We start from the raw sequence: 21,754 nt of genomic DNA, 5'->3' as shown, positions 1-21,754 counted from the left end.
TTAATATAGTCTACTAAACGTCCATTATTATTATAGTATATTAGTAATATACATTAAAAAAGAATCCACCCAAAAGGAACACTCTTTAGATATAATATATTCTATAGTTGATGTTATAATATTATGTGATGTATATGCCAAAGCGAGCATAGCTCAGTGGTAATTGGCATATACCTCTAATCAAAAAGGTTGTAAATTCGATCCCCCACCCTCACATATTGTACTAAAAAAAGATTATGGTATATATATATTGTTAGTCGTTGTAAGTGGGTTTTATTTATTTATTATTATTATTTTTTTGTACATTAAGTGTTTTATATTTACAATCAACTGGGTTTAATTTTGTCATCTATACACAACCGCTCAAAAAATATTGAGAAGAAATAAATGCACCAAAACAAATAATATATTTTTCAAACTGTTTTTAGAATACAAATACAGTTGAAAACACTTTTAAAATGGTTAGTTTACATATTCTAAAAACAACTCCAAGAAAATAATAATAATAATAATAATAAAAGTCAAGAACATATACCCAAATTTTTATGATTTTTTTTTTTGAAAATTAAATTTTTATGATTTATTCAAGTTTTAAAACTTAATTGGATAAGATGGCCGTAATTGTAAGGTAAACTTGATTCACTTGACCAAATACAGAAATGAAATGGGAAAAAAAAGGTAAAAATAGAGACAAATTGGCAAAAACATGAAATTCGAGGACAAATATAATTTAACCTGTTAATTGACAACCTCAAATATATTAAAGAAATAAAAGAAAACAAAAATCGTTGTGGATATGCCATTTAAGAAACGTCACCATTTTTTGACATGTCAATTATCGTTAAGGTATGCTCGCTTTAGCATAAACCTTTCAATTTAAAATTTCATCCCTTTTCATTTTCTAAGTTAATCTTTTATTTTTTATTTTCTATAATACTAGAAGACTAATTGAATTAAAATTAATTGTTAACCATAATTATAAAAAGGCAGAATATGAATAGTTTTACTAATATATCAATGACCAATCAAAATTGAAACAAAAAAACATTTTTTACATTCACCATAAACCTTTCATTTTAAAATTTATGACTTTCATTTTCTAAGTTGATCCAAATGTCTAATCTTTCCCTACTTGTTCTGGCCGATTATTGTTTTTAGTTGTTTTATAAATAAAATTATCATTAATATATGATAAAATAAAATTGAGATGTCACGTCCAAAACACGTGGTAAAAAACTAGCATCAATAAAAACATGTGACTTGACGAAACTTAAAAGAATCCAAATATATTATATAATTAAATATATATATATATATATATATATATATATTTAACAGCATTTAGGTCGAAAAGGAGACAATATCTAATTTTACAGGGGAAAAGGTGTGTGATAAGCCAACACTTGGGGAAAAGGCCCAAAAGATATATGCCCTTCCAAAAATCTTGCCAAAATTAAACCTAATTTCAAAGTTGGAGATTTTATTCATTTAGATGGGAATTTTGCATTTACACGTGCTTTCATATATGCTCATACAAATTAATAGGGCTAGCTACCTCTAATTTTGTTGCTTTTTCCAAAAATCAAGGTGCTCCATCTATATACCATTGTGGAGAGAAATAAGAGACTCGTTGCCCTAATATAAAATTAATTCGAAAAAAGTTAATTTTTTGAATCTGAGTTGAAATAGCTAATATGAACATAATTCAACTGGTCGGGACATTAATTACTTTTCTAAATGTCGAAGATTCAAGTCTCCCCATCTTTAGTTGAAACAAAGTTGTCCTAACTAGCTAATTGATCTTTTTTTTTGAGTTTACGTTTCTAGTTCTGGTGTTCAATTTAATTTCATTTCTCAATCACTCATTTAAATTTTTACATCCTCTTCTTTAATTTTCTAGAAAACCAAGCCCTAGTATATATTTGTAGAGATTTTTTAAACTTTGTGCTTAAGTTTAATTAATCAAATTCTAACTTTAAAATTTTAATTTCATCAAATCTAACTCTAAGCTTGAATGATTGAAGATGCAGTTAATATCATTTCTTTGCCAATTAACTTGCTACCTTTTGGAGGCTCCAAGCTAATAAGTATTTTGTTTGGGTCATTTAGATGCTAGTATTTTGTGGTTTTGTATTGGGTTTTTTTTTTCCCTTTCTTTTTCTAGGTTTGGGTATTTTAATAATAGTTTGAGCTTTTTTTAGTTTAACAAATGTACGTGGTACATAATGATCTGTTCTAGCATTCGATCTTTTAAAAAAAGTGCAGGTGTCTTAACCATTAATTAAGCTAGACCGAGTATAATTAAGCTGACTTGAAGCACCATCTTGATAATACACAATAGAAAGCTATATATATAGGTTACTCAAATCTTTAGGTAGTATTTCACTTTTTCTTTTACAAACTTTTGAAATAAAAACATTACATAAAATTATAATGATTGGGTAGATTTATCATACACTCGAACCAATTGAATCATGTTTAAAATATTTCTTTAACTCGATCCAGCTCAATTCACATGGACATCAATACCACGTGATAAATCAAAAAGAATATCGAAGAGTTCTCCTACTTTGGAAAAGAGAAGAAAAAGGATGGGACATCAATCTAAAATCCTTCACTAGGGCATCCTAATCTTTCCAAAATGATGGTATGATAGCTTAGAAATCTCAGCAAGAAAACATTTCATGCAGTTGACCATCTAGAAAGCAACATTAATAATGCACACAAAATAGCCCAAGTCTAAATTAGGGTTAGGTATTCACTATTTTAGAAAATTCATTTTGTAATTTAAAAAAAAAATTGCTTCTAACCCATTCTAGAAGATTAATCACAGAATAAACTTTGAAAATACTTTACAATAAATAAATAAAAAGTAAAAAAAATCTTGAAAAATTCTTAAAATATATATATAATTTTGGCTTTTCCTTCAAGTGACTAAGATTCATGCATGCAGGAATGTTATAGTTAATTAATAAACCTTTAATTGAAGCTCATCACATTTCAACCCTTGTAGTGGAAATCTGATTAAATCCCAATATTAACTTTAATTCCATTATTTAATTACTTTCCTTTCATGAATAATTCATGAGTTTTAATTAATAATAATAATAATAATAATAACTATTTGTTGGGTTGCTTTTTAGGGTGTATTCTCATTCTGCTTGAGAATGAGTAAGATTGGGTATCGGTTAGCAAAGAAACCTACATAAAGAAAGTAAATACTTTGACGTTTAAGTTAGTAAAAACTCGATCTATACTCTCAAATTGAGGTTTACATTGATGTTAGCTAGGAATGATGTCTCCATTTATAGGGAGAAAACACAATAAAAGTGTCTGATCGTTCGATTGCGTTGTCAAAAAATCCATTGCACAAGATTGGTCTGTCGGATGTCTAAGATCAGAGCGTGGCAGTCCCTTCAACCAAAACCAAGTGAAGTTTTACCAAGACTACACGTTGTCCTTTGGTGAAGCTTCAAGGTCGGTCACATCATGTCTCCAAGTTACTGGGGAAAATCTTTTCCTAACTCTTCACGTGACCAAGTCTATTTTTACCTAGCTAATATATAATGTTATTGTCATTTTGCACACATTATTAGATGTCCAAGCGAGAAGTTAGAAAAAAAAAAAGAATAAAAAAAACTTTTTTTATAATACATCTCTTTTTTCTTATTATTATTATTTATCTTTTAAGTTTGAGGTGTGGAATTGAACCATTTGTGATGATATATATGTTTTATGTTCAAGTTAATCACCTCTCATAGGTTTTTTTTAGTATATCATGTGGAAGTAGGGATCAAACTCATAACCTCTTGGTTAAAAATAATGTCAATTGCGGTTGAAAAATATGCTCGCTTTGGCACCACCTCTCGTAGGTGGGAGAAAGGCAAACAACCTCATTTAAATAATTTCTCATGGATAAAGATAATAATCTTGAGAAAAAAATGGTCTGGTTCACTAACATATATTCAATAAATCTATATAATATTATATAGATTTATTGTAATTTTAAAAATAAAACTGAGATTGAATGATAATATGAAACATTAATGTAGTTATGATAAGAATTTCCATTTTTACTTTCGTACGTATATCAATTTTGATGTATCATAATATATTGTTTTATTATAAACCGATTCCTAATTACCTATATTAATATATTAGTAGTTCTATCTATATTAGTTATTTTATGCAGATACTTTTTATATTTTACCGATTTCTCTGCGAAACTAGGAAGATATCAATTTAGCATAAATTCGAACTCAAGAAATATAAAATTGTAAATGAAAAATGTAAATTAAATAACATGTCAACGAAATTACATTTGGTCTCATATAATAACAGACTCATTGTCGAAAGGGCATTTTTTACTTACAAATTGGTTTTTGTCAATAGAAGTTCCATCGCTAAAACAATCAGTTTCTTGTAGTTTTGTCGTTTCTATAGCATTTTATAAATGTGTAATAAACAAAATTTGTTATTAATTGAAAAGCAATAGAATAATTCCTCTACACTAATATAAAACAATATATATATATATATATATATGCTAAAGTATAATATATATTATGCACTTTTTCTTCCATGAAGAGACTATAGATTATTTATTCCCAATATAATTCATCACTAAGAAAATAAAATAAAGATAATTAAGAATATGGGTTGACAAAAAGAATATATTCATAATAATGGAGGGGAAGATTGATGAGCCTTTCAATTCCACTAAATCATGATTTTGATTCCTCTTTTATATCATGGAATTATTCTTTAGAATATGAAACTTTAAAGCAACACATGTATTTGTTACTTAGTGACAGAGAGGACAAAGAAAAAACAAAAAATTTGTATTTTATATATTAATATATTAAAAAAATATTTTCACTGTGTAATAAAAGGGATGTACTTTTTTTATATTAAGAAAATTACTTGAATTACTATGCTCTAATCGATTACATGTCATAATTTAACTACATGTAAATATTAATATATATTTTTTGGGTTGAATTAGTGAGATTAATGCATTAGTATTTAATTGGAGTTTATAATAATATGTATGCATCTTGAAATTTTGACATTGATATGATATAAAGTGGGGATTATTCTGTTGTTCAAACCCCATTTGCAATTTATTAAAAGGAAGAAAGCTTTTCGAAATAGGAGATTATGGGTTCCAAAATAATGGATAGATTAAAGCCAATTGGGAATTAGCATATTTAATAATAAAAAATATATATATGTACTTGGAGTGATTATTTAAAACCATTTTTTTAACCATCTGTTTGATAATTGCTTTGTTTTTAGCTTTCAATTTTATTAGAAACTATAGCTAATTATCAAAACTTAATCGTAAAGTGTTTTTATTATTTATTTTTTTATGGTATATCAAGGAAACATATACAGTAAATATTCAACTGACGAAAATATAATCAATTATTTATCTTTCAGAGTTGTTAATACTTGAATTACTCTCCATATGATTTTTACTTAATAACTATATTTCTTTTTTTATATATAAAAAAATGAAGAGTAAAAAAAATTAATAAAAGATATAATTTTAAAAGGGGTATATAATTTGGATGCATATAAATTAGCTATATATCCTCATATCTTTATATCATCAACACATAAAACTTGGACCATCTAATAGTGATAACTTTAACTGATATTTAAATTTAGTTGGTTTAAAAGTTTTTATCCAAATCTTCACACAAATATATAAAATTTGATCCTCGAAATCAAATTGAATATGATAAATTAATGCAAATTAAAAGTTGAATGTTTTTTTAGTACATCTGAATTTTGCAAAGTTTCATTTAATATCTAAAGTAATAGTTACAAATAAGTTACAAATTCTTTTCGAAGAAAAAGAAAAAAAGAAAAAAAAAGTGCCCTGGAACAAAGGGTTATTATCAAGATCAAATGAACAGCAACATTAAAATTTTGACTAACAAATGTAAGGGAAAAAAATTCAAAAATCAAATATAAGAATTTTAATATGATATCCTACTGAGATGAACGTGGAATGATGTGATATATAATTTTCATAATTATAGTGAAAATTTAACATTTTTTTATACATTTTCTGCTTTAAAATCTAAATATAATATATATCATTTGATATTCCAATAATCTATTCTTTTGAAATTTCATCTATAATGTTTTAAAACCTCCATGTATTAAAAAAATCTTTTTAACTTAAATCTACCACAAACAATATTTTGTTATTTTTCTATGTAATCATTAATTACTTTTTTGGTATAATTTGACTCCAATATATTATATTTTCGAATTAATTGGAAAAAGAAATTAGTGTGACACAGGATAAAAGATATCTTTTTAAACAAATTTTTAACTGAAAAATAATATAAAACATGTTTTTTCATCTATAAAACAACTTAAATATTTTTTTTAAGTAATCCGAAATATAAGTAGTCACAAGTGTCATAAAATCACATGCCCTTTGGATATTGTAATAAGAAAATATTATATATATTTTACCTTTTTTTTCCAAGCATGTCATAAGCTTGATTTTTTTTTTCATTTTATGTGATACTTTTTTATTTAGAATTCAATTCAAATTATGTTATTTGTCCAAAATTTTAAAATTGTTAATATATCTATAGATACACATTTTTATTTTTCCATTTATGGTAATTTTCCTTTTTTTATGATAAATATGGTAATTGTCTCACATAATTATAATAACAATCGCAACTCTTTAATAGGGACAATTTAACTAACAAATAAAAGTTTCAAACCTCTCCCATCTTTTGTTACTTCAAATCCAAACAAAAGAACAACTACTACCTTAAGTAATAAGTTGAGCTTTGATATGCAATTCAATCATTGATTTGTTGTTTAAAGTACCAAAAAAATATTAATCAATGAAATTAATAATGAATCTAGATGGTTTTTTAAAATAGTATTTTAAGTAGTATAAATGATTTAATTTTTTCAAAAAAAAGATGGATTTGTATCTTATCTCCAAAGCTATATTCAAAGAAAGTAATTAATGTCTTATTCATTGAACTAAAGTTTAAAATTTAGAAGAACTCCGCGAGGGAATAATTGTCCAATCTCACTTACAGAAAGTCGAAATTGAAACATATTAGTTTCGAGCTGTGAATGAATACTCTGAGATAATACGAGAAAAATTGAATTTGATTAATTAAAAATTTATAATTTGAAAATAGTATTTTAAATATTATAACTCCTAAAAGAAGTTAGATGAATTATTTGAGTGAACTTCTCTTTGAACTCTACTTTGAAGCACGAAAATTCCAAACTAGATGTGGATGGCTTGGAATTATTTGTAGTGGGGCAATGTAACATAGACATCTAATCAGCTAAGACAAGATTGATGGGATTGTTAAATTCTCTCTCTCAAGATTTTGACGAGCTTTTATCCATTCTGGAACACGATTCAGTAAATAATAATATCTATCACAGGTACTTTTAAGGTTAAAAGTTCAATCATCACCCTCTATTTATTATTCACTTTACTTTTATCCCTCGGAACGTAATTCAACAGATAAAACATTTATTATCTTTATTTAACGAAGATTCGATAAATCAAAAAATTATCTCTTTCTGGTTGGAGGGCCCCATCACATGGCCATGCAATGGATATATGAGTTTATAAAAAGCCCCCCAGCTTAAGCCTGTGGAGTTCATCAAAAATCTCTCTCTATTAATTCCCTGTTTCTCTCTCCCTCTTCAACAATGGTTTCTTTGGAGCTTGCAAGAACAGTTGTTGGTATTATAGGTAAGTAAAATAACATACAAAAAGAAATAATAATAATAATAATAATAAAGCTCCCATTTTTACAATAATAAAATAATAAAGCTTGTTTCATTTTCTGCAGGAAACATAATAGCACTTTTCCTGTTCTTGTCTCCATTGTAAGAATAATTACCCTTCAATTTTCATTACTCCTCATTTTTCTCTTCCTATATTTTCAATGGTGGTGAGCATTAGATAGGTTTTCACTAGTCATTTATTATTCTGTTTATTTCCACAGGCCGACGTTTGTGGGAATATGGAAGAAGGGATCGGTGGAGCAGTTCTCGGCGATCCCGTACCTGGCGACGCTGGTGAACTGCCTGGTGTGGGTGCTCTACGGGCTGCCGGCGGTGCATCCCGGGAGCATTCTGGTGATCACCATTAACGGTGCGGGAACCCTAATCGAGCTCGTTTACATCGTGCTCTTCTTTGTGTTCTCTGATCGGAAGAAGCGGGTGAAGCTCGTGCTCGTGCTGCTCGTCGAGCTCGTCTTCATCACCCTTCTCAGCCTTGTGGTGCTGCTGTTCTTCCACACTCACACCAAGAGATCCATGGTGGTCGGAACCATCTGCATTCTCTTCAACATCGGCATGTATGCTTCTCCATTATCAGTCATGGTCAGTTTCTCCTCTCTCTCTAGATATATGAAATGTTTCTTTTAAGTTATTTTTTCTTTGTAGAATCTCTACTGTTTTTGTTACTGTTTATGGTTTCAAATGAGGTGATCTCAACAGATCATAAAGGAATTTACTTTATGGTTTGATTGTTTAATGTTTTAATTAATGACTGAATGATAAAAGAGTAGGTTTAATTACAAGTTTACTTGGTGAACTTTGAGAGAGTGTAAAAAAACTTTCAAACATTAAAAGTGTTAAATAAGTTTCCTATGAAACCTCTTTGATAACTTTTCTTTTTTAAGTACAACATCAGGGGTGGGGTCGAACTCATGACAGTTAGAGATAGGTGCCTAAACCACTTGAGATATGCTTAGTTTGACGCCTCTTTGATAATGTTGTTTTTTTTCTAGTTTCTAATTTTTTTTAGAAGCATAGTATTTGGTAACGTCCTCGATTCTTATTTTTGTTTCTTCTTTTTAATAAAGAAAAATAAATTATCATGGTCCCAAGAGTCATGGATTTAAGAATGATAAATCAAGATTTTTATTTATGTTAGAACAAATTGGAAATGAGAACTAAAAATAAGAAACTTGTTTTTATTGTTTCCAAAATTTCTATACAAATTTGAGAATGTTTTTAAAAAATGAGAAACAATGAACATAAATAGTTGTCAAATATTTACATTTCTTAATAAAATTGGAAACAAAAAATAAGAAACGAGAACAATATCAAATGGACCCTAATTATTCTTGAATCTCGAATCTTATTTTGAAGAAATGTTAGTTGTATACAGATTTTGTAAACAATCAAATAAAGTTTCTTGTTTACTGTTTCTAGTTCTAATTCTTTTAAAACATAATTAAAAGGATTATTTTATAATTTTTTACTTATAAAAGCATAATAAATATCTCATGCAAAAAAAACTTACAAGAACAAGAGACAATTACCAACCATGTTTAGTTTCTTTTTTCTTCCTAAAAATAAATAAATAACAATTACTAAATACTATTATGTTTTTCTTTATTTATTGAAAAATAAGAAACAAGAAACATGTGACGGTTAAACCAAACAATATTTAAATTTTGTGTCTAATAAGTTCGACGCTATTAAACCTATTTTTTACTGATTGTGATCTATTAGAAAAAAAAAATCAATGTTCTATTAGGCAAAAGTTCAGGTAGTTCAAAACCATTAAAATTATTTTTTAAAATTCAAGGAGTACTCCTAAAAATTTATAGATTGTGCTTTTAATTTAATCTAAAAAATATTTATTCACTTAAATCTAATCATTCCCTAAAATTATAACTTTTCAGTAACAGCCAATCATGTTGATTAAACTTTATTCTAAAAAGTGTAAACCATTTTTCAGAAACACTTCCAAATTACAATTCCTAATTAACTAATTGCTACCAAAATGTTTATCCCTACCATATCAATTATTTGTGATAAAGTGAATTAATAAAAACAATACACACAAAGGCATGAGTATTTCCCCACATTTTCCTTTTGAAATTAGAAATTACATTAATTAAAATTATACTTATATCTATATATGTAGTATGATATCATCAAATGTGAAATTAATTATGATTTGTTTTTTTTTTAATTTAATTTGTTGCAGAAATTGGTGATTACAACAAAGAGCGTGGAATATATGCCTTTATCACTCTCCATTGCCTCTTTTGCCAATGGTGTGGCTTGGTCTATTTATGCTTGCCTCCCTTTTGACCCTTATATTTTGGTAATCACCCTCTCTTATTTTTCCTCCTCAATCTCGTACCCTAATCTCGAGTAACAATAATTTAATTCACAAAACCCGTCCTTGGTTCAAATTCTCTCACCTTCACTTATATTTTTGTCAAAAAAGACAAATCTTATATTATAGTCCGTTATAATTGTCTATAGTGATAGTTTAATTGATAAAATCTAATTGGTTCAAAATATATAGCCTTCCGACACCCATTAGGTTTTTTTTTATTGATTTTATATTCTATTCTCTCATACCCAAGGAAAGTTTTGAAATTCTTTATACATAAAATATGAAATTTTGGGGGAAAGGAAAGGAATCATTATCTTAATGTTTCTTTTGAGTTGATTAAAAAATACCAATGGGTATGTTATATGGTATTTAATGTTAAGTTCTTAGAATTATATCCATTTGCTAATTGATACTTCATAAAATGTTACTTTTCTAAAAAAGTATAAGGTCAATGTTATAGACAACAGGCATCTAACTCACCCAAAAAAAAAAATGTTTCTCTAGAAAAATACATTTTAAATATAAGGGCATAAGTCTACTTGAATTATTGTATTTCTAAAAGTACTTCATATACCCCCAAAAATAATAATAGTAATAACTTTTTGTATTAAAAAAAAAGTCTGTTTATAGCACAATTATGTTCATTAAGTAGGAAACAAGTAACTTAATAGTTTTCTAAATGGAATATTTGTTAAATAATGTTGTAAAATGTTACTTAAATAGACCAAAAAATTATTCGATCATCTTACTAACCATACTTATTAAAATATTAATATCTTAATCAGTTGAGTTATATTTAAGTTGACAAAATATTAATATGTTCAGGCATAGACCAATCACAGTATGAATTAGCATAACCACATAATTGTTGGTGCAATTTTTTTTTTTTATTTATTTTTTTTTTGTTATTGTTGATGTTGAATAAATGAAAAAAAAATTGCAGATTCCAAATGGGCTGGGCACACTATTTGGGCTGGCCCAATTGATACTGTATGGGAGCTACTACAAATCAACAAAACTCCAAAAGGCAGAAAGGGAAGGGAAAGGGCAGGTGATTTTATCAGAGGTCATCACCAATGGATCAAAAGATCACTCATGGAAGAAGGAGGGCCTTGAGGGTGAGGTCCATGGAGCTTGATGTAATACTCTTTTTAATTCATGTCTTTTTCAGTAAATTCCCTCGTGTTTTAATTTTGAGGGTAATAACAAAAGATCATCACACAAACTAGTAGCGTAATGTCTTGACTAATTGAACTATGTTTATGTTGGTCAATCGACGGATGTAATTCGCATGCTATCAAAGAAAATGAATAACTTTTTTGTTTGGATGGTTATTTATTAATTTTGAGTATATGGGTCAATCTCAAATATCAAAGTAGGAAACATTCTTTCTTAAAATAATTTATTTACTTAAAATGGAAATTGTTTGATGGGTTGTTTTCAAATACAATGTCATGGGAAATTAAAAAAGAAAATGGGGGAAATGTAATTATTTTATTTAAGCACAACTATGATGAATTACAAATATGGAAAGTACATGAAAAAATAATACCAAGAAAAGAAAAATATACAGCAAGATTAAAATACAAATTACAAAATACCCCACAAAAATTTAATCAAGTATGGACTCAATTAGTCTCATCAGTCTGAAATTGGTAATCTTGCAACAGTCCTCTCTTTGGAACAGCTGAACAAGATCCTCTTCGTGAAATTCATTCATTCAAAACTCTCATGAGATTATCTCTAACAATTTCGAACAAATGGCCGATGAGAAATCACCAAGGTCGGGAAGTTTGAGCTCGAGCTGAAGATCACCTCTAATATAATATGATCCTAGCAATGGTTTCAATCAAGATCAGTCTAGACGTTCATATTCGGGTTTTCGACCGCCTTTTCGGTGCCTGAGATTTCTCATAAACTCAAATTCCCCAAAGTTTCAATCTTTAAACTCAACCCACCACCCTTTGAAGACCAATGTAACAGAGAAGAAACAAAAGGTCACATAGCAAATGAGAGAATCTTTACAATTCACAGGAAAAATTGTATACAGTTTGAGCAAATAATATCAATACCTAGATCTAAATCTTCACTTCCTAGTACTGCTAATACAATATATAATGAGAGGAGATGTCGACGGATTTTTCGATATCTACAACCCGACCCTCACTCCCCGGTACTCTCACAAGAACTCCCAAGATTAACAGTTAAATCATGAACCAACAATCTTATTATATTGCTACCTGATGATCTTGAGATATCTACACACTCTTGTAGGTCTGCATCGCAAGCAATGAGAACCCATTCTCGATCGTCGTCCATGTATTTGATATCAAACGTACCGACCTCCAACTTCAGTCTCTTTGCCACTTCTTCTCTTAACTCGACAATACCGGAACTCAAGGGAATCCGAAACCGAATAATATCTTCCTTATAAGTGGCCTTGATTGTCATCCTCCTTGGCTCTTGCCTAACTGATATATGAGGAACTGTGTGACAAATAGTAGAGTCCATCGGTTGTTTCAGAGCTTGATTATCAGGAGGGTTGGGCCAAGAAAATTCGAGTATTTGCTCGTCGAGGACAGCATCACCGACAGAAGCACAAAGATTTTTTAGGTCCTTGGAACTTCCTGCATCCTCGATCAGCATTCCTCCAAATGGTTCCTCGGCCTCAACCATCGCGAGTGTATCCGGGATGGGACAAGCGGGCGCCAATATGTTCAGTCTATCCATTGGATGCAACGTTACTTCAGGAGATTCTCTTCTTACACATTGTTCTTGGTGGGGAATAGAAAGCGGATTGTTCGCTACTGCTGCACTGTCGTTTGCAGGACTACCTTGGCACGAACCGTGAGAAGTAGGCGTCCCAATGCTCCCTTCCCGTGATCCACTCCCTGTTCTATAATTGTTTAAGCCATTTGCAAACTTCGGCAAAAATCCGTTCTGCTCATGAATCAGTTCTTCCGGACTCAACACACCCCTGTGTAATTGATCATCCAATCTAGCTCGTGTGTCATATGTCTGTGTTTCTGAGGTGTTTGTTTCTTTATGTTGAGGATCAGAGGGTTGAGAAGCAGCAAAGTTCTGCTGATTAGACCCATCCGGAGTTAGAGGATGAGAACTCGAACTAACAGTAACAGGAATTGGACTTGTAGCCAGAGAAGATATTCCAAATGCTCCTTCAGCCCCTTGCACAGATTCAATCACGCGTTTTAGCTTTGAAAGAGAGCGATTGACCTTGTTGATCTTCCGAGATGGCCACCGTGAGATCCCGTGTTGTCTACAGATCCGCTTCATCGTTGTAGGACAAACTGTCGATGTGGAAAAAATGTTCCAAATAGAAGTTCATTTCTGTAAGGATAGATAAGCAAAACATAGGTTTTAATCTTAAACTGCAGAATCAACAACATACCGCCGAGGCTTTTAGCAGCATCCTTAAGACTGCCAGCAAAATATTGTTGTAAAACCTCCAGACTGATTGATTTCTCGGCTTTGCCACGTTTCCTTTCAGATGGCTTTTTTACTTCCTTATTCTGTGGACAAGGAACAGGGTTGTGGTTTTCCCCCTCCCGAGCGGAATTGTTTTCGTCCTTTGCGGCATCACCAACCACAAAAGATTGCTGTTTCAATGGTTCTGATGCAGCTATCTCTCCTGCATTTGCCATGGCATCAGTCTTGGGTGGCAACTCCATAGGTTGGGGAATTTGAATGTATTCGAGTCTAGACTCGAACCCTTCATTTCCCGATGCTTGAATGACCTCGACAAGTCCTTCCTCCTCCTCAAGGTTGATTCCAGAAGCAACTTTGAGAGTGTAGAAATGCTGCTTCATCGTTGCCATTAGTGCACCCAACAAATTCTTCTGTTCCTGATAATCAACAATGCTTGGCGGCAGAAAAAACTCTAGAATGTACTCATCATCTCCAGTAAACGTGCTCCGTAAGCAGATCGAAAAACAGCTCTTTAATCCGAACATGAGTGCATAGTGTACCAAAGGGTATTCAGTCTTGCAGAATTGGGTGATATCTCCACAAAAACATGAGCTGTGGGATGAAAACGCTCTCCCAGAAACCCCTTGACCTTTTTGCAAATGATGTTCTAAACACGCCTCTCGAAAACCCCACATGTGAGCATCGACAACATAGAACGCTACCTCAGTTGCAGACATACAAATTCGTCCCATGCAACTACCATCAAAGGTAGTACAGTTTTTCTTGAAACCTCCACCATAGGCGAGTACGTTACGATGCCTGCATGGAACCCAGGTTTGAGCCAATGGTAAGTTATGAGTTTCGCATACAACTGTGAGTACCTCCAAAATTTCAGCAAGCGCATTCTGTCGACCTTCGTTGCAAATCTGGTTTCAAAAGCATTGCCAAGTACGTATCTGTGAGAACGAGCGAGAAAAAACAAACTAGACAATATTCATCTTCCAGAGTGCAATAAAGTACCAGTTTCATATATATGACTTTTCGCCACTGACCTGGTTATTCGCACGATCCAAAATCTCAGAACTTTTAAGATTGACAGCCTGCAGAAGAAGAGACTTATAGAATTAGCAAAATACTTGATAAGACATGTCATATCCTTTGTCTGGTACAATCGAAATCGAGTAGCATTAACATGAGTGCACAACACTTGATACGACACAACAAGGGATAAAACTTATGTAATTCAACAAGGGGAACAGAACTCAAACCTCAAGAGCCTTGCAGATTTTGTCCACCTCCGGTGCATAATTGATCTTCGGTGAGGTCATGATTAGCTCGAGAACACCAAGACAAGACTGCCCGGAAGGGTCGAAAACAGGCAAAGCCAAGGTCCCCTGAACATTGTAGTGAAGAGCATGACTAAGTCGTGGATACTCCTTGCTCGAGTAATACTGCACATTTGGAGTCCATTCAGGCAATTTTTGTTGATAAACACGACCAGGGAGTCCGAGATATCCATCTGGGTCGGTGTCCAGAGAAAACATAAACATCAAAGAGACCATCCTATACTGATGAAGTCCATTGCTCTGTGTATCAAGGACAAACGGTTGCCCGTAAGTAGAAAGGACAACCTTCCCATCTCTCTTAATGGGTGCCCAAACCTGAGCTAGAACATGCTGGTCAGACGATTCTTTTATGTACCGAAGGGCTTGTGCCATTTTCTCTTTAATTAGGCAATAACCATCTGGATTCTCCGATGGCGTTAGTCCCCACGACGAAGATGGAACTGGAAGAATCTTAAACTTGTGGTTCTCAGTTGGCTTTTGCGCTACAGAATTCGAATTGGAAGTACCTGCTCTCAGCTGTAAAGTTAAGCCATTTTAAATGGAAAAGAGTCCTCCTAACTAAATCCAAGAACAGAGCAATAAGACAATATCAAACCACAACTCACAATTGACAAGATAAAAACTCTTAGAAGACCAACATCCAGAAACCACATAGAGAATCTTATACTTGAATAAACAAACATATTGCAAATAAAGCCTAAAAAGGTTTTCAATCTTATAGTAGTTTTTATCCCTATTCATGAATTGTTTTTTATGTTACTTTAAATCAGCCATTTGTTTCCAGAAATTTTATGTATCAATGGCGTTATCAGACAGAAAAATTTCCAAAACTCCATTGATTGAACATAGGAAAGAGATAAAAGAAACCTGAAGATGAAAAAGTTAGAAAGTTACTCATAGTCAAAGAAGCAAAAGTAAGCTTGGTTTTCCATCCATCTGACAGGAAGTTCCTCAAATCCCCACTAACCCCAATCTCAAAAACTTAAGCTGTTAGGAATCACTCAATTTATTCTCACTTCTCAGCTCGTTCTTCCATATTCAGAAACCAGATTGGAGACGGAAAAATTAATAGAAAATCATAAAACCCACCATGGCAAAATCCCATTAAACTCCAACTTCACCCAACTTCACCAAACAAGAAATTCCAAAAAAAGGGGGGGGCAAAAAGAAATCAAAATCGAGCCAAAACCCACCGAGAACAGAGCAAGCGTCGTTAACGAACTTGGAATCATGGTCATCATCAGCTTCGGAGAAGGCCCAAAGAGGGGAACCAAGATGATCGGAGGTGGAAATCAAAAAGGGGGACATGGGGTTGGAAGCAAACGAATGGATTTGATCCAAGGGCCAAGAAATGTCCAAGTCCAGATCGAAATCCATAAGTGGGGTCCTGTCGTCGGCACTGGGCGGCCGGTTACCGGACTTGGGGCAAAATCCAGATGGGTGATCGGCGTCCGGCTCGGTCATATCGTCGGAAAATGGAAGAGGGGCTGTGGTTTTATGGATGCAGAGATTTCCAAAGCGCAAAAAGATGAAGGAAAATGGGTGAGAGGTGGTGGTTGATTGGGGAGTGTGATTCCATGGAATCCAACAACGAGTTGTACAAGTTGGTTTTTGCGAGAGTTTTTGGATAAAATAAACAGATTTGATTCCGTGTTGCGACCCACTACCACAATCGATACTCCGCAGACTTTTTTGTCTCTCCCATCTCTACCATTGTGCTGGACTAGACGCTAGTGTGTAAATCAAGAGAATCATCAAGTAAACGAGAGCACCCTTCACTTACATTTCTCTAGTGTTTATGTTTTAAGGGAAATCAATGGCTAAACATATTCTTTTTATCTCAAATTATGCATTGTTGAGTGGTTTGGTTGAATAATCCACTAGATTTGACTGCATGCGCCATGATCGAAGTTGATCAGGTTGTGAAATCATAAGCATTGATGGAGAGTTGCGATTGAAGGGTCTTAAACATTAGTGTGACGTCTCTCAAATACCTTTTGAAACTTGAGTTTGTTTGAAATTGAGTTTAGTTTATTTGAAATTGAGTTTCATGGAATTTTAGTATGATAGAGAATATTGTACCTTTATTCTTCTCACTGTATATATGAAAAATGAAAGTATGTTATAATTATAGGTTTGTTGGTAAGGTTGCATCGAGAATATATACCAATCACAACCCACCTCGAGGTAGTCACCTATTATAGCTTTAGCTGTCACTTGCTTATAGGATGTCTTGGACAAGTTGTGACTATATTACGAGTGGTTGCAATGACATTGGTATCATGTAAGATAAGTCGACACTACAACTAGATGTTGGTAGGTAGGCATAGAATATGACGGCATACTACTAGTCGGTTACGTTGCCTGACATTCATGTAAGGCTCCCAACATAACCTCATTTAGCCTTTGTATCTATTCTTGGTGTTTAAGCTACAAATCACTTCAGTTAAACGGCGTCTAGTCTTACGGCCTGTCAAGTTATGTCCTACTTAATAGCTTTTGATCTCACTTGCATAAGTAAGGGTCCACTTACAAATTTCCCTAATTTGGTCTAACTTAGTACATAAAACACCAGCTACCAATACTCGCTCATATAGAGTTTTGGTTTGATTGTGCTCATACGGTCCAAGAGCTTATTTTATTTTAAATTTAATATCTACAATATACACCAGTTTTCATCTTCGTAGTTGGTGTTTCGAACCTTACTTCTTTCGGAAATGATTATAATTCGATCAGACCAACATCGGTCATCCACGACAAGTAATCTAGACATTAGTACCATTAGAAACCAGTGCTTTGTTGTTCTTAATTATTATAATATGAAGTCAACAAATTTTCAATAAATTATAGCTATTTATTAATTTATAGAAATAACTTTTGGTACTTTCATTTTCTTAAAAACAATTATGGATAATTGCAATAATTAAGCATGTGGGTTAGTGAAGTGGTCTATTTTTAATGAATACATTGGTTCAATGTGCCATCCAATGTCACAAAGCATTTACATAAAGCTATATAAACTTTACAATTTTTTACCCCTTTTTTTGGCTAATTGGACTTATGTCTTTCGTCATCAATTTTTTAAATATATGTTTTTTCCTTTTTGTATTATATACGAGAAAAAGACAAGGTAAAAACAACAATAATTAGTTGGTTTATATTAATATTGTTTATGGCAAAAAAAATATAAATTTTTGGAAAAGTTGTTAGCATTAACATTAAGATAAGCTTGGAATTATATATTAATTATAATTATTTCCTAATTGACTTTTAATGCTAAGTCTTTGAACCAATTTTGATTGGGGCACTCCAAATTATATATTGGTAATGATGGTGCTTTATTTTAAATAATATTTTCTTTTTCCCTAAATGAAGACAAAGGTGTTTAATTATTAAATAACAAAGCTGCCCACCCCATTATTATTCTCTTATGTTTTTAAATAAAATTACTTTACTCTTGGAATAAAGGCAAATTTTTAATTTATTAATTAGTGACATTGGCATATATTAATTAACATAATTCGTTTAAAAAATTAATATAATGAGAGAGCATAAAGTTTTTAGAAATCTCGAGGGAGTGTGAAGACTCTGATCTCTCCAAGATTTTTATGCTGATGAGATAGTGACTGATTTAATACTTTATTAATTGGATTTTATTTTTGGCAGTGGAAAAATATATATAAATTTTTAGAAAAAGCATATTTGTAAATTTACCACATAAAAATAATTTTTAAATATAAAAACTTTTTCTCTATCATTGTTATAGAATTTTTCTATCAATTCATAAAATATATGACTAATATATCTCATATAATCATTTATGTGATAAAGTATATTATTCATATATTAATATAAAATATATCACTAATATACCGTATTTGAATTGTTAATAAAACATATTCTTAATACATCTAATATAAAATACACATTTGTACTATTTTTTTAAAATATTTTATAGTAGGATAAATTTGTAATCATGTAGGCTAAACCCGCTATCTACTATATTTAAGCCTAAAAAAGATTTTAAAATGATCAGGTGTTTGAAAATTTTGTTTTAGGGTTCACGTCTGTATTCTACTGGTCCAAAATTTTAAATTTTTTTTTTTTTTAGGAAAAAAATGAAAAACTATATGAGAAGATATCTTCTAAAAATAAAAAATCTTTTAACTTCTGGAATCACCTTGAAAAAAGGAGTATGGACTGATTACCACTAAAATATGTTCATGTTGGTGGAAAATCTTAACTTTGAATATGAAACTATATGGTGTGTATATATTTGTCATATTATATTATCTAATTCTATGACAAAAAAAAACATAAAATTTTATTTGAGTTACAAGGTCTCATTTCATAAATTATTTTATTTTTTATTTTTTTAAAATTAAACTTATAAATATTATTTCTACTTGTATTTCTTCATTTTTATTATTATTTTTAATTATTTCAAAATATTAATTTGTAAAAAATTGTTTTTATCTTTTAAATTTTACTAAAAAGTCAAATGTGTATTTTTAAGAAATGTGAAAAATATCAAAAATAAAATGAAAAGATGGCGAAGAAAATTAAATAAGCTAATTTTTAGAAATAGGAAATTAAAAACACAATGGTTACATAACAGAGCTTAAATAAACAAAATTCAAGTTTAAAAAAAAGTAGAAAAAGTTTTTAGGGACAGGAATGAAAGAATGGATAGAAATTTTGAGACAAAAACCATTTATTCGTATATTAAGTTTTATCTTATGAAAAGGTAAAAAGAGATTAATTTTTTTCTTTTTGAGTTCAACAGAGGTAAGTAATAGATGTCTAATTTTACTGAGTTAAATTCAGAATAATAACCGACTCTTAAATAAATCTTAATTTTTTAATTTTTAAAGACATCTAAGATTATTCAAAATATTTTCCAAGGTACTCAAACCCACAAAGAAAATTATCAAGCATACTTAAAAAGGGAGAAAAAAAATGATTGTGAACCAATTCTTAATATGCATAGGCAAACCAAAATATAATTGAGTGGTTATCAACTTGAAATTCCAACTCCATTTGTAGAACAAAATTTGTAATACACATAAAATAGAGTTTGGTTGATATTTTGCAAAAAAAATTTAAAAGATATTATTTTAAAGCTCTTTTGTCTCATTTAAGAAAGAGATTGAGATTCCTTTCTCTTAGCCCACTTGTTTCTTCAACTTGAATATGGTGCTTTTCTTTTGTTACCACCAACCTTTTTTATATAATTTTTATTTTGACTATTTTTATTATTATTATTTTCTTCCTTTGATGTGGGAAAGCTCCAAGGAGGTGTGGCTGTCAATGGTTTTAGGGTTCATCCATATCCTCAGACAAAACTATGTTTTCTTGGATGAGTTAAAAACATCTTATAATATATATATATATATATATATATATAATGTTTTATATGGTGTAATTAAACAAGAATGATGTATGACATATGAAAATAATTAAAGGATTCGAGGACTATTCAATTCTTAGATATTTTTTTCGATAACTCATGAACAGGGTATTAAATTTCGGCTCAACGTTTGTAAATATCAATGGATTTGACATCAAGCTGCATTGTTCGCCACTATCCGAGAAGCAAAAGATTCGAGAGTCCAAACTGAAAATACATGCGCATAGATAGTGGTCTAATGACAAGGGCCGACGATGGAAGCTCGGGACAGAGTCGTATAATGCGGAAGTCTCACGTACGGTTCCCTAAAAAGGGAGTGACTACTACCTACTGGAGCTTCGACCAACTACCATCGGTCAATTCCGCTTTGGGGCCACCCCTTACTCTACCATTATTATAGGGGTACGGGGTTCGAGGCAAAGAAAGATCAAGGCAGTATATCAATTTTTCCTTTATACTTTTATGAGATCCATTTTTATGCTATTAGCTATTCTGTTGATTCTTCTCCAAACAAGAACCACCGATTTACAAATATCATTAACCACAGAATTTAGTGAGCGACATCATATCTTTCTATAGATTGCTTCTTTCGCCTCTTTCGTCGAGAGATGAATCAACATTTCTGTAGTATTGCTGAAAATTAACAAAATAATGAAAGGTATTAACAAAATATTATTAATATGTAGGGACTTATCTATTAATTAAAATATTTGTTATGAATTATTTTTATAAATATTTTTAAGGATGTCTTCCAGTATCAACATTTTATCCATATTGGAAATGCCAATATTTAAAACCTTGCTCAATAGCTTTTTTTTTAAAAAAAAAAATCTTTTCTCTCGAGAGAATAGCTTGGAGAATGTTTATGAAGTCACAAATTTTTTTGTGTGCACTTCAAATTATTGTTTAAGAATAATTTCCCTAAACAATCGATTATTTTGTCAAATTTTAGTCCTATCTAACCTATAGTATTTGATTTCTCTTTATTTGCTCACTTAAAATATAAAATAAAAAAATGCATTTAAAAGTGCTATATGTCACTAAGTTTTAGTAAATAGATTTTTTTTTTCATATGTTGAGAATAGATAGAATAAAAATTATAAATTTAACCTAATCTATCATCTCTCTTTTTTCTTTTTCTTCTTCTTTCTTTCTTTCTTTCTTTCTTTTCTTTTTTTTTCTCCTTGAGTTTGAATTATCTCTAGGAAAAGTTAATAATACCTTAATTAGTTGAGTTATGTTCAAATTAACATGTGATGTAATTAAAAAAAATAGGTTTTTTAACAAAAAAAAAAAAGGAAAGAAGAAGAATCAATTTAATTTAAGTATAACATCTAAAAAAAGCAGTTAACATCTAATATCGATCACCTAGGCTTAAGTATATAACATTAATTAATTTAACTTTAAGTATCAGTG

At 30.7% G+C, this 21,754-nt stretch overlaps 2 protein-coding genes across 2 annotated transcripts; one reads left to right on the top strand and one right to left on the bottom strand.

Moving 5' to 3' along the window:
- The first annotated feature begins 7,636 nt into the window (after positions 1 to 7,636).
- Positions 7,637 to 11,490, top strand: SWEET7 (Nodulin MtN3 family protein). The gene is made up of 5 exons (XM_022281067.2): positions 7,637 to 7,762; positions 7,863 to 7,899; positions 8,019 to 8,397; positions 10,019 to 10,138; positions 11,100 to 11,490. Exons 1-5 carry the CDS (start codon positions 7,720 to 7,722, stop codon positions 11,292 to 11,294), a joined length of 774 nt encoding a protein of 257 aa, XP_022136759.1. The 5' UTR covers positions 7,637 to 7,719; the 3' UTR covers positions 11,295 to 11,490.
- A 669-nt stretch (positions 11,491 to 12,159) lies between these two features.
- On the bottom strand, positions 12,160 to 16,628 carry LOC111008287 (protein NLP6). Its single transcript, XM_022280933.2, has 5 exons — positions 16,122 to 16,628; positions 14,851 to 15,434; positions 14,635 to 14,682; positions 13,566 to 14,508; positions 12,160 to 13,464 (listed from the first exon to the last, which is right to left on the bottom strand). The coding sequence occupies exons 1-5, from the start codon at positions 16,390 to 16,392 to the stop codon at positions 12,320 to 12,322; spliced, it is 2,991 nt and encodes a 996-aa protein (XP_022136625.1). The 5' UTR covers positions 16,393 to 16,628; the 3' UTR covers positions 12,160 to 12,319.
- Positions 16,629 to 21,754: the final 5,126 nt, after the last annotated feature.

The sequence above is a fragment of the Momordica charantia genome, assembly GCF_013281855.1.
Source record: "Momordica charantia cultivar OHB3-1 chromosome 10 unlocalized genomic scaffold, Mcharantia_2.0 BLBB01000010.1, whole genome shotgun sequence".
NCBI classification, from domain to species: domain Eukaryota; kingdom Viridiplantae; phylum Streptophyta; class Magnoliopsida; order Cucurbitales; family Cucurbitaceae; genus Momordica; species Momordica charantia.
This window is presented reverse-complemented; position numbering and strand designations above follow the sequence as displayed.

Coding starts and splice junctions, on each gene's coding strand:
- SWEET7 (XM_022281067.2), top strand. CDS start 7,720: ATGGTTTCTTTGGAGCTTGCAAGAACAGTTGTTGGTATTATAG. Junction 7,900..8,018: donor TTCCTGTTCTTGTCTCCATT/GTAAGAATAATT, acceptor TTATTTCCACAG/GCCGACGTTTGTGGGAATAT. Junction 10,139..11,099: donor CTTTTGACCCTTATATTTTG/GTAATCACCCTC, acceptor AAAAAATTGCAG/ATTCCAAATGGGCTGGGCAC.
- LOC111008287 (XM_022280933.2), bottom strand. CDS start 16,392: ATGACCGAGCCGGACGCCGATCACCCATCTGGATTTTGCCCCAAGTCC. Junction 15,435..16,121: donor CGACGCTTGCTCTGTTCTCG/GTGGGTTTTGGC, acceptor AGCTGAGAGCAG/GTACTTCCAATTCGAATTCT. Junction 14,683..14,850: donor AAATCTGCAAGGCTCTTGAG/GTTTGAGTTCTG, acceptor CTTCTTCTGCAG/GCTGTCAATCTTAAAAGTTC.